The sequence below is a fragment of the Eubalaena glacialis genome, chromosome 4, assembly GCF_028564815.1.
Source record: "Eubalaena glacialis isolate mEubGla1 chromosome 4, mEubGla1.1.hap2.+ XY, whole genome shotgun sequence".
NCBI classification, from domain to species: domain Eukaryota; kingdom Metazoa; phylum Chordata; class Mammalia; order Artiodactyla; family Balaenidae; genus Eubalaena; species Eubalaena glacialis.
Genome location: NC_083719.1, coordinates 56607554 through 56621560, shown reverse-complemented (window position 1 = coordinate 56621560; position 14007 = coordinate 56607554). Strand labels below are relative to the sequence as shown.

The 14007-nt window shown below is 38.3% G+C and overlaps 1 protein-coding gene across 1 annotated transcript in view; it reads left to right on the top strand.

Moving 5' to 3' along the window:
• Positions 1-14007, top strand: part of MRPS27 (mitochondrial ribosomal protein S27) — a 90514-nt gene that overhangs the window by 20387 nt on the left and 56120 nt on the right. The window contains 1 exon segment of the mRNA XM_061187894.1: positions 576-634. Within this exon segment, the coding sequence (XP_061043877.1) occupies positions 576-634 (59 nt within the window).

The following is a 14007-nucleotide window of genomic DNA, read 5'->3' as shown; positions in this document are numbered from 1 at the left end:
GTCTTTTCTGTTTGTTTCTCTGGTTTAGAGTTGAGCACACTGAAGGAGTTTGTGGTTCGAGGGGAGACTTTGCTGGTAGAAGAATCACAGGTTGACTGGTCTGTAGCAGAACCAAATCAGATAGGAAAAATGGTTATAAGACTGAGTTCTCTAAATTTAGATTTTTCCTCTCTTGGGCCATGTTTTTTCAGCCATTAGAGTCTTCATCCTTTCAACTATGTGTTCCCATGTATTTGGAGTTTGGAACATAGAGAAAATATCAGGGTTTAAAGATAATGGGAAATACCAGTGACTAATTATAAATACACTAAGAGGAGCTCTCTCTTGTTCTGAGCAAGGTTAACGTTTAGTTTTTAAACAGTTTTTCTAACCAAGGTTGTTCTACATATAGAAAAAGAGAGGACATTGTAGATTCTTTGTTGGCATTAACATAGAGTGGTTTTGAGGATGGAGCCACACTACATGAACACTGTTCTAATAAAATGGGTGTTTTATTTTTAAGGTCAGTGTGTGACTTAGGCTCAATATATGGCATAATTTATATTCAACCAAAGGTTTCTTTTTTTGTCTTTTAGTTTGTGGACAACATTTCATCTCGAGAAGAGATAGACCATGCAGAGTATTACCTGTACAAGTAAGTTTTCCATTTCATTTGACTATATATTCTCTTGTTTCACATCCTTTTTAAACACAAAAGGTGGTAAGTACTGTATATAATGTTCAGCTCCTTGCTTTTTAAGTTTGTGCTTTGGAGATCTTTCCATATCAGTGTATAGAGAGATTAGACATTTTTTATAACTGTATCATATTCCATACTATGAATATATTATTTAAACCAGTTCCCTATTGTAGGGCCTTTAGGTTGTTTGTGCTCTCTTTTTGTATGATGCACAATGCAATAATTAATAACCTTTTACATAGGTAATTTTGCACATAGTTCTCATAAGTATGTATATTTAATACATATGTAAATGTAATAATACACATGTATATATATATATATATATATATATATTTAATTTCAATAGCTGTTGCCAAATTGCTTTCCACTGGGGTCTTACCAATTTACATTCCCACCAGCAGTGTATGAAAGAGACCTGTTTCTACAGCTTGGCCAACAGAGGTATTTTCACACTTGTGGATTTTTGTTAGTCTGATAGGAGAAAAAAATATATGTCTGTTTATCTTTTTCCTCCCTTTTTTATTTAGGTGCAAACACACTCTTTAAGTACTATTCAGCTCCTATTTTCAATTAACACTGTATTTTAAAACTTTTTCTACATTACTACATTTACTTCATTCTTTCTCACAACTGGGAACAATCCCACTGAACTATAGCTACACTCGCCCCTGTGTACAAAGAAGTATGTTCAGTACAGCACCATCTATAGCAGTAAAAACTGGAATAACCTAAAGTTCATTAAATAAAGGATTGATCAAATAGATTATGATTTATTCTTATAGTTCATTTTTCATCTATCAAATACCTGTCAAAATGATACCTTACCACTAACTTTTTATTGTGATTCATTATTGTGATTTTAAAAACCAGATTTATGATTTGTTCCAATTCCTAGGCTGCAAAAAAAGACTCAGACTGAAATTTAAAATGTTTCCAGTAAACATTGTATTAGAATTTCCCATTCGATCTTTGGTTTTTTTGTTTTTTTAAAAATATTTATTTATTTAGTTGCAGCAGGTGAGCTCCTTAGTTGCGGTTCGTGGACTCCTTAGTTGCGGCTCGCCAGCTCCTTAGTTGCTGCAGGCAGGCTCTTTAGTTGTGACTCACCAGCTCCTTAGTTGTGCACGTGAGCTCCTTAGTTGTGGCATGCGAACTCTTAGTTGCGGCATGCATGTGGGATCTAGTTTCCTGACCAGGGATCAAACCTGGGCCCCCTGCACTGGGAGCGTGGAGTCTTATCCACTGCGCCACTAGGGAAGTCCCTTAACTTTGTTTTGATCAAGAGAGTTTTCAGTTATTTCCATCTGGGTATTTTTTTTTTTTAAAGCTTTCTTTATATTAGGGAAAACATATCCAATTTTCTTGTATGTGATATTGCTAACTAGTAATAAGGCTTCTTTTTTTTCTTCCTGAATTGGGTAGTGTCTACCATCGTTTTGGTGTTTTCTGTTTAAATACAAATCTCAAGTAGATAAGATTCCAAACCTTAAAAAAAAAATTATTTTAAATCTAAGATTGTCTTTAACAGTGTCCTAAGTTTAAATTCTAGGTGCTGAAATCATAATTGCAAGTGCCCTCCTACCCTTCATTAAGATAAACATAAATGGATTCCTTGATGGGAGCAAGCCCTGCCTTCCTTTAGTGGTTCTTTGGCACCGTAAGGCTCCTTTGGTAGTTATTTTTGCCAGTGGTGAAAGATGTATTTGGGCTGGCACCTTTGTTTGCTTTGTTCATGGGAAAATGCAGAAAATAGTTCCAATTTATAAATAGGAACTATTTTTTAGAATTCCATCCTGTAGGACACAGTGCTATAGTCTTAGAAGAAATATGTCCCAAATTTACTTGTACCTGTGTAGCATATAATTGATTTCAGCAATTCAATATTCAGTATGTATTTCCTGAACACCTATTGTGTGCCCAGAATTTGTCCAAGGTGCTGGGCATATAGTGATGAAAAAGTTAGACACTCTCCCTGTCTTCATGCATTGAAGTTTAACTGAGAAATTTAAGTCCTACCGAAAGACATTCTGTGATTAATTCTTCATATCATGTCCAGTTTTGTGAGGCCTGGAGTCTTATTGAAAGTTTCATAAAATCTCCCTGTTTTCATATAGGTCATATAGAAGACTCTTGTCCATCTTAAATCTGAGGCGTTGTTTAATTTGACATTCCCCATCCTTTGCTTAATCAAAACTAGTGTTCTAACCATGACTTATCACTCTTTATTTCCGTTCTTTCTCCTCCCTTCCATTGCCAAGAAAGTTAGCTCTCTTTTTCTGAGATTTTTTTTTTTTTAAGAAAGAAACGTTTTCATGACTTCATGAGATTACTGTTGTAGGTGTGTGAGACCAAATACAGCACCATAAAGCTGCATCAGGTGTAGATGATGGAGGCTGGCCAGTATTCGTTCATCAGCTAAGTATCAACTCCTGCTTTCCAGCCTTAGAGGATATACAAAACATAGTAATGCCTCAGCAGAATTACAGGTTAAGTTATGAACTCTTGGGGTTTCCCTGCTTTAATTGAAATCAAGAATGTTAATCCTGAGGACACCAAGGGCCTCTGGGATTTCCACCAGTTAGGTCTTCAGCGTTCATGGTTGCAATGCCTAACATTTCCACATGGGATGACGTTAGTCATCTCGGAGTAAACTTACAATCACAGGTGTAAGATACGGAAATATAGGAGCAATTCATTAATCCTGCAACTAATAGCTTCTTGCTGGCCTGCCTGGAGAATTTCTCATTTCCCAGGCAGTACTGTCTTTGAGGGGAAGGCCCACAACAGGACTTTGGCTGCCACCTCTGTCAGTGGCGCAGATCTTTCCCTGCCTCAGTCTGTAGAGACCAGGCTCTGCAAGCAGAATGTAATCGCCACATCCTCTCATCTTCTAGTGATCAGATCTCCCCAGTGATTATGTAAAGGCTATTAGAGCCGAAGAAGTTTGGAAACCTGGAGTGATCAGTGGAGAGCTAGTTGAGCATCTGCCGTTGAGTCAGGTGAACAAGTAAGCAGTTCAGGGTGCTTCCAGCACATGCCAGTGTGTTATCATCCTCTCATTCCAGGAAAGACTCTCAGCCTTTGAATCTCCTGAAGTACACAGGTTTAAAAGTTTGGGGGCATCAACATTATAATACCTATAATCACATAGGTTGACAATAAAGAAATTTTCTTTAAAAACCTGATAATACTCTACAACAAACCAAGAGTAAAAGTGATTACAACAGTAAAAAGGCTAAATTGAAGTAAAATAAACAAAATATGAAAGCTAAGAAATAAGAGAGCAAAGCCTGCTAAGAACTGTTGGGCTGTAACAAAATAAAACATGATTAAAATAAGAGAACTAAAAAAACAAATAAAAAATAAATAAAGCAAGATAAGAAGGACGTGAGCCAGGGACTTCATAAACTGTGTATAGATATGGCTGGGAGGTTAGGAAAATAGGCACAGGCACGCTATTGCAGGGGTACTCTCAGCAGGCTGAATAATAAATCACTGTATGAGTGGTTTGCAAACTGTCTTCCAAGAAGCCCTCGAGCTGGTTCCTCAAGGGGCCTCCGGTGCGTGGCTTGGGGAGGAATAGGATGTGAGGGAGAGGCCAGACAGTGCTGCCACCAGCCCTCTGCTTCTGCTTCAGCCAGAAAAGCTGTGCCTCCAGCTGCTTTATGTATCGGGGTGGTGGAGAGAATTCAGGGGGTTCTGTGAACTTCGATGAGAATAAAATTACATTTTTATTTTCACTCACCTCTCAGTATTTAGCATTGCCTTCAATCGTGAATATAGGCAACAGATCACAGTACTGTTAGCAGCGTCTGTGTCTTTCTCACCAATAAAAATCATTGATTTTTTTTTATATCTCATTACATTTGTTGCAGCTATCTTGACAAATTATGCTCATCACTGCTTAGAAATTGCATTTATAATTAAGCTACTGCTGGCTAGTGTTGTCTCGTACATTAATGGAGAAGCACATGTGACCATATCTCAAGGATTTTTTAATGTTTTGATAATTCTATTTCACTATAATTGGTCTCCTTTGTTATCCTGTGCATTTAAAACATTATTCGAGAAGGTGCCATCAGACTGCCCGCGAGTTCATGCCGCAAAAAAATGTTATAAACCTCACCGTGAAGGCCTTTTGCTTAGGCTTATTCCTGCTTCTTACCCCAGGCCTTTTGAAGTTTTCTAGTTCTTTGTTTTTCTTCGTACAAAGAAGGCTTTCTTTTATTTTAGGTTAGACCTCATAGAGTAAGACAGGCATATGGTTGATATGTGTTCTGTTATCCAAATGAGAGCTTAGATACAGCCAGTCTCTTGTCTCCCCACTGGAGCAGGAAGAGGTTTGGCGAAAAATGAGATTTGGACAGGCCCTGAGATGCTGTCCATCAGGAGACTAGTGCTGGGAGGGTGTTGGGTATGAACACCGCTGCTCGATTTTGGTATCATCAACCCCCTCCCCACTCCAGCCCCCGGTTGGCGAGGGGAGAAGCCACAGTGTTCCCCCTGCAGTAGCAGCAGAGGTTTGGTGGCACAGAAGATAAAGGTAAGAGCACAGCACAGCTAACGGCAGCTAAGAGGAAGAGGCTGCTCAGTGATTGGTGAGCATGAGAAGTTGACTGCTGATTCATGCTTAACATTTGTTAAAAAGAGTTTTTTTACGTCCCACTTTAGTTTTAAAAGGAATTGAGCACCCAATTTTTTTTTCCTTACCAAAGGATTGATTTCTGCTTCTTACCCACATGCCCTCTCATTGGCTTTTGAAGAAAAAAGATTTCTTACCTTTGCCTTACTATCAATTTATAGTGTTGCTAAGAATCCAGTTTGCATCTTGATTTTACTGACGCAGAGACTAAGGCATGGAGATTAACTGAGCAGACCCAACATAGAGTGTGTGTGTGTAAGCCACTGCCTGTCCTGCGCTGAGAAGGGAAGCCATGAGGATGAATGTGAACAGTGGAGCAGTGCTAGAAAGACCAAGACAGTGCTTTCCCAGTGTAAGGTAATATCGATAAGGATTTCAGATGGGGCTACAATTTATTTTTAAGAAAACTGAGGCAGAAGGAATTCCATGGAAAGTACAGTCTAGAGCGTGGTAAAGCAGGAGGAAATTAAAATTAAGGGATAAGAGGAAATCCCTTATATTTCTTATAGTCTGTGGGTTGTTGTTGTTTGTTTCCTAAGAACCATGATCTTAGCTTTTTCTCCACAGTAGATCTCTTTTTGTGATCTGTCCGCTTGAGGTCAGTGTTATTGTATAGTGAGTTTATCTAGAATTTTCATTTATTATTTTTTGGGGAGCGTGTCTTTTCTGGACCACCTAGTCAGTAGTTCTGAGCTCAGGACTCTCCAGGTTGACGTGTGCTGCCCACATGCAGACACGTGAGCCCTGAGGCAGGCTCTGTGTCTCCCTTTCAGGAGATAAAACTGCATGTCATCAGTGAAATTGTGGCATCAGTAAAAGCTGTTATTTTCATGGTTTATAACAAGCTTTAACAGTGGCTGTATTAGTATTGGATTACTGCATTAATAGAATGCAAACCCAAGCCATAAAAATTCCTTCTTCACTGCGGATGTTTGCAAATTGCATTTTTAAAGGCTTATTTAGACTTTCAAATCATTTTGGGACCGTGGCAGTTAAGAGATGCATGAAATTAAACTTGCTCCTTTTACTATAGAGCGTCAATAATTTGAACTGATAATTTAATCTGCAACCTAAATGGTCATTCCTAAGGATAAGTGATAGAAATTTCTAATGTTTATATAACATATTCTCTCTATTTTAAGAATATACATTTTTTAAAAGGTAGCCTTTTGGTTGTTAGCAAAAATGTGGGGAATGCTGAATTACTTGTCATACAGTAAGAAAAGATTGTGGCAGAGCTCCATGAGAAGGTCTGTTTTTCTCAGAATACAGCTCTCTGTGTTGCCATGGAGAGTGGCGTGCCACCCACTAATGAGAGGAAGTTAAGGTTGTGTGGCAGGCTGTGTGTTGCCAACAGAGTGATCCACGCTGTACCTTGGCCTCAGGCATCTTTCATCCGTGGCTTAACTGACCTGGCAGATACCAAGTGTCCCTGGTTGGAGACGGATGACGGGTCAGGAACAGCTGGGGCGAGGCAGATGGCAGCCTGCACGTTTCCAGGTCCCGGGTTGGCAGCCAGCCTTAAAAAGGAAGGACCAATGGCTTCCCTGGTGGTGCAGTGGTTAAAAAGGAAGGACCAAAATAGCTTCATTTTTCAATAAGCAAAAATATCCACATGGTTCCTTAGAAGGTGAGCACATTACCCCAGGCCTATGTTATAAGAATCCATTTCTGCCTGTAGGAAGAGGGGAAAGTGGGAGTTTACTAGGAGGGAACACTTCATGAGTTTAAGCAGTGATCATTTTTCTTTGAGGGCGTAGAGATTGTGTTTTACAGCACTAAAATGAAATTTAAAATTTTTCTGTTAGCATACTGCCAAGTCTCATTATGTTTGAACATTATTAAGGAAAGAGCAAAGAGCCCAAGGGGGGCGGTAAATGAGTCTTAGAGCATTTTTTAGAAAAACACTTTCATACTTTAATATTGCTAAGCGCTTTATTTAGTTCTTATTTGCTAATCCTTACCACAGGCCTGGGAGAGAGGTACTGTTAATGGCTCTGTGTGAGAGGATAGCAGATTGTCACGAACATCACCACGCCTTGCCAGAGACCCATGGAGGCTCCACTCCTTCTGACTTTGCACTTCTCTCCCGCTGGTCTTGTTATTTCGTCCTGGAGCCTGGTCATAGGAGGAGTGTAGGGGTAACCTTCAAGGGTGTTTTCTTGGCTATGGTTCTAACATTCCACCCAACTTGCCCAGAGTGATCTCACACCTTAGATACTCTCGTATTCCTCTGGCATAATGAATGGGTCCCTGAAGGCCCTTATCCTCGGAGGCCAAAGCAGTCCATTCTGCTACAGACATCTATTTACAAGTCTTTGTAGAGACGTAAGCTTTCATTTCTTTGGGGTAAATATCTAGCAGTGGAATGGCTGGAGCATGTAGTAGGTATACATTCCAGAGGGGTTATACCATTGCACAGGCCCACCAGCGGTTCCAGTGCTCCATATTTTTGCCGACAGAGTTGGCCATGCTAACGTGTTTAATGGTATCTCACTCTCACTGTGGTTTTAATTTGTATTTGCCTGATAATTAATGATGTTGAGCATCTTTTCATGTGCTTATTTTCTAGCCATATAACTCCTTGGTGAAGTATCTGTTTAAATCTTCTGCCCTTTTTTCTTTTATTGAGTTGCTTGTTTTCTTATTATTGAGTTTTGAGAACTTTTTCTCTCGTAATCTTCTTTATCTTTTTATTCACTCAACAGTGTTTTTCAAAGAGCAGTTTTTATTTTTGATGGAAGTCCAGTTTGTTAATTTTTTCTTTTATGAATCATGCCTTTGGTGTCAACTGAGAAATCTTTGCTTAACCCAACACCACAAAGATTTTTCTCCTATGTTTTGTTTCAGAAGTTTTATAGTTTTAGGTTTCACAGTTAGGTCTATGATCCATTTTAAGTTATTTTTTTTTAATATGGTATGAGGTAAGGGTCCAAGTTAAATTTCTGGCGTTAAGAATACCTAGTCGTGTCAGCACCATTTGTTGAAAAGACTTTTCTTTCTGCACTGAATTACCTTTGAATCTTTGTTGAAAACCAGTTGTTTATAGACAAGTGAGTCTCTTTCTGAACTGTTTTGTTCCGTTGATCTCTGTTCCATTGCCTCTCTTGATGCCAGTACTACACTATCTTTATGGCTGTAGTTTTATAATAAATCTTAAAATTAGGTAGTGTGAGTCTTCCAACTTTGTTGTTCTTTTCCAAAGTCGTTTTACCTAGTCTAGGTCCTTTGCATTCCATATCAATTTTAGAATCACTTTGTGTGTATGTACACACATACATGCATACATATATTATTAATAATAGAGAAATTAGGAGCAAGATCAATTCCAGAAATATGTATTGAGTATCTAGTATATATTTAGAAATAAGATGGTAAGAAGGATCTTATAGGATATGAAGGGATATTGATTATGTGAAAGACAGTAATCATTCTTTTTCCATTGAAGACAAATTTAAACTATCCTGACAGAATTTCAGATTTCAAGTCTGTAAGACAAATGATTCTCAGCTCTGTTTAAAAGGGAATTTCCAAAGCCAATAGAAGGTTTAAGAGAAGTATTTTTTAATTTGCCAGAACTGTGGTGTGTTCAAAGGAAGGATATGAATCACTACAATCAAAAAGGTTATAAATTGGCTGGGGATAACTAGATATGTGAAACAATTCAACATCAACAGAAATCTTGGATATAATAAATAGGTAAATTGACGATATGTAACAAAATGTGTGTTTCTGAGAAAACATGCTTTGGGCAGGCTGGAAGAGGGGTTGATGTCATTATCAGCAAACATTCATAAAAAAGGCAGAACTTGAGACAGCCTTGAAGATTGGATGAGTAGAAGAAATGGGAGTGAGTGTTCAAGATGCAGCAAGCAGTATAGGGGGGGTTAATAGAGTGAGGTGAGAACTGACCTTATGGGGATTGACAGGGGCCTACCAGGGAGTCGTGGGAAATAAGGTGGGCCGATTATAGAGGGAATAGAATGTTGGCAGCATCATGCATTGCTAGTAGATATATATATAGTGGTACAACTTCTGTAGAGAGAACTTTGGCAACATCTATCAAATTATGAACGCACATACCCTTTGACCCAATAATTTCACCTCTAGGAACTCCTGACGCACTGCATACATGTGAAATAATATCCATTACAAAAAGATTATGTCCATCACGGCCTGCAGATATTAGTTATTCAAAAAAAAATTTTTTTAAAGATCCTTAAGATTGTTAGTCATCAGTAGATTCTTGAGAAATGTATATCATAAAACTATTTCAGGAAGATTAATAGAGTAAATTTTGGATTGAAAGAGGTAAGTGTGGGAGGGAAATTTATTATGTATACTTAAGGTGATAAAAGGCCTGTCCTGTGGTAGTTGACAGTGGAAATGAAGAAAGAAATATTTTGCACATAAGAAGGAAAAATCAATCAACAGGATTAGTGACAGGTTGAATATAAAGCTAGAAAACAAGGAAGGTCAAAAATGAACTGAAAATTGAGCCTCAGTTAATGAGGCTGGTCTACTTTAATAGAAGTATTGAATTGGAAGCAGATTTAGAAGACAGCAAGGCGGTGTGTTTTTCTCTTGCCTTTTCATTGTACGTATACATATTTCTAAGTTTGCTGCATCACATCTTATGCCTACTGACCACATTTGGACTGTTTGAGAGGAACTGGCTACAGAGCTTTGGAGAAAGAACAACTGCCAAAACATACCTACATTAGGGTCTACCTGGTGTCCTGGTACAAGTTGGGAACTTTTAGACTAGGTGATCTCTGAAGCCCTGAAGTCCTGCTAACTTTCAGAATCTGTGAAATTAAGACCTAGGAAGACTAAGCAGTTTCCATGTGGCAAGTCCAAGCTCTAGTTGTGGATGAAGGCCTGACTTGAAGTTCAGAGGGTCATCAGCTAGACCAGTGTGTCTCTTTGTGCCAGTTCTTTTTCCTGAGGCAGTCTAGGTAGTAAACCAGCATACTCAGTGAATATTTAAATACCTCCTAACAAAGTGACATGAAATTAATTAAACCTAGAAAAACCTAGCATATACAGAGGTTCACCAGTTAAAAATACATAGTCATGGAAAAAAAAAAGAGCTGAAAAGACTCTGAAGAAATCAGGATGGGAGGAAAGAGTCAGGTGACCTGTGTTTTCAGGACCGGTTTAGTTCCCACTTTGATCTGTAACTTGGAACCAGTTAATGAACTATCTGGACATCAGCTTCCTAGACGAGCAGCTGATCTTGGATGCCTCTCAAGGCACCTTACATATCTGAAATCTGTTTCTCAGTCTCACTGATATAGAAGCTAGACTTTATCACCAGGAACTTCAGGCTTTGAAAGCATGAGGTTCTGGTCTTTGTTTAGTTTCTCACTCAGAGCCTTATTTATTTAAATAGTAGAATTGAAGTTCAGCCACCTTAACCATGAATATCAAAAGAACAACTAACAGATGTAAAATTAAGCAACAGAAAGAATAGGGGATCACTCATTCTCTTCTGGATTTGGGGGGCAGGCTTCTTCATTTACTGTCTTACTTATAAGTACCTTTAGCAAATTTCTTGGTATGAGAGTAGGGTATTCACTCTTGTTTTCCAGGGAACTAATTTCTGTACCATATATATTTGACATTTACCTATGATCTTTATCTGAAAGGCCCACAAAACATATATTTTTGATGCCTTGCATGTACATGGGATTTAGAAGGAGAGGGCTAAAGTTGATCTATTCTAATAGCTGCAGAACTCTTTGCAGATTAAACCTAAAAACTCCTATAGTTCCTATAAAAAGATATATCCCAAGTTGTTTTTTCCACAGTACAGAATCGTTTGATCCAAAAATCTTTTTACTGTTTATTTTCATAACTGTGAAGTCATAATCATGGTACAAGGAATTATAGCTATAGGGCAGAGAGAAAGTATAACTGAATATATTGTCTTATATTTATTAAAGAGACTTTGGTAGGGTTTTGTATTGAGGAGGTTTGATTTGAAGGTAATTAAGAGATCTTTTCAGGAGCTGGTACAATATTTAAGGGAGAGATGAGTAGATAAACAAAAGCTTCAGGAAGAGATTTGTGGGAACAGAGGTTTCAGTTGATTGCATCATGACTTTTGAGGCCAGTGGCAAATAAATTCCTGAGTATTTCCAGATGTCATGGGTCTAGGCAAGAGGACATTTGAGGAGCTAGAAGTATTTGATGTGAATTCTCTTTAGTGGTCTTGGCTGCTGTCATTTCCATGCCAGATTTCCTGTTATGTTTGTTTGTTGTTGTTTTTTTAAACCAGGCAAGAGTTTGTATTTTGAAATCTGTTCTGTTCTTCTTTTTAATATCAGTGCTGATACTAAGACAAATGTTATCACCAGTTTCATAGCTAATGATGGGCAAGGCTGGGACTTAAAACCAGGTGTTCCACCCCTAGGCCATTACAGTACATGAACAGTGTATTTATTACACACCGACTGTTTCATGGCTCAGTGATGGATGCTACCAGGAGGGGAACTCAAATCGGTCATTAGTCCCTATTGATAAAAGCCCAGGCAGAGTTTTGATAGGAAGGACACTGAAATTATTCATTAAAACGAGAACTTTGTGGATCTTGCACGTATAGATTATTATAATCCTCCATTTGCTGACTTAATAGCAGGTGGTAACAGTTAACGTGTATGGGACATTTACACAGTGCTTTTAGACTCCAGCCAAAATGGACTGTTGCTCTCTGAATGTGCCCTGTACTTTACTGTCTTTGCCTCTGTTCTTCCCTCCATTCCCCATCTCCTTCTATAATAGAGTACAACCCGTCTTTTAAGGCCTGTCCCAAATTCTACTACATCCATAAACTTGCTCTGATTTTCATGATTTGATTGTGATTTCTCTGACCCCTTCTATAGAATTTTCTTTTATCTAGTCAGGGGTGCTTAATTAGTTTGTTTTGTCTTTTGACTAATCAAAAATATGTGCTTCTTATTTTTCTTTACTTGAGAAACAGTATAATGTATTAATTAAGAGCATGGCCTCTGGAGCCAATCTGTCTAGATTTGAATACAGCCATCTATTAACTGTATGATTTAGTTACTTATATTCTCTGTCCCTCAGTTTCCTCATCCACAAAATGGGGATTAAAATAGTGCCTGTGGGGGGGGGGAAATAGTGCCTGTGATTTAGAATAGGTATATGAGACGTAAAGATATGAATATATTATAATAAGGTCCTTAGAACAATCTTAGGACAGAGAAAGTTAGTATTCAGTAAATTTGGCCTTAGTGTTGGTTTTGCTAGATTGTAACATCTTGAAGAACAGGGACTATTTCTTCCCCATACTTCTCTCCTTAGGGAAAATGTATTTTGACTCCAGTTTACGTTTCTAAGACTGATAGTTCCCATATATCTTCACCACTCCTACCCCAAGGGCATCAAGGTACAAAGATTATCATGGCTCAGAGATAGGGAGAAATAGATGCTTATGAACACTAGTAGTTAAACACCCAGATGGAAACGACATCACATTTTTTGGAAAGCTGTCTGACATTAAAAAGGAAAGGCTCAATGTATATACCCATATTTTTTTTTTTAACATCTTTATTGGAGTATAATTGCTTTACAATGGTGCGTTAGTTTCTGCTTTATAATGAAGTGAATCAGCTATACATATACATGTATCCCCATATCTCTTCCCTCTTGCGTGTCCCTCCCTCCCACCTCCCTATCCCACCCCTCTAGGTGGTCACAAAGCACCGAGCTGATCTCCCTGTGCTATGCGGCTGCTTCCCACTAGCTATCGATTTTACATTTGGTAGTGTATATATGTCCATGCCACTCTCTTTGTCCCAGCTTACCCTTCCCCCTCCCCATGTCCTCAAGTCCATTCTCTAGTAGGTCTGCGTCTTTATTCCCGTCCTGCCTCTAGTTTCTTCATAACCTTTTTTTTTTTTTTTTGGATTCCATATATATGTTAGCATACGGTATTTGTTTTTCTCTTTCTGACTTACTTCACTCTGTATGACAGACTCTAGGTCCATCCACCTCACTACAAATAACTCAGTTTCGTTTCTTTTTATGGCTGAGTAATATTCCATTGTATATATGTGCCACATCTTTATCCATTCATCTGTCGATGGACACTTAGGTTGCCTCCATGTCCTGGCTATCGTAAATAGAGCTGCAGTGAACATTGTGGTAACATGACTTTTTGAATTATGGTTTTCTCAGGGTATATGCCCAGTAGTGGGATTGCTGGGTCGTATGGTAGGTCTATTTTTAGTTTTTTAAGGAACCTCCATACTGTTCTCCATAGTGGCTGTATCAGTTTACATTCCCACCAACTGCAAGAGGATTCCCTTTTCTCCACACCCTCTCCAGCATTTATTGTTTGTAGATTTTTTGATGATGGTCATTCTGACTGGTGTGAGGTGATACCTCATTGTAGTTTTTATTTGCATTTCTCTAATGATTAGTAATGTTGAGCATCCTTTCATGTGTTTGTTGGCAATTGGTATATCTTCTTTGGAGAAATGTCTATTTAGGTCTTCTGCCCATTTTTGGATTGGGTTGTTTGTTTTTTTGATATTGAGCTGCATGAGCTGTTTGTAAATTTTGGAGATTAATCCTTTGTCAGTTGCTTCATTTGTAAATATTTTCTCCCATTCTGAGGGTTGTATATACCCATATTGCTTAAGCTTTACCGCAG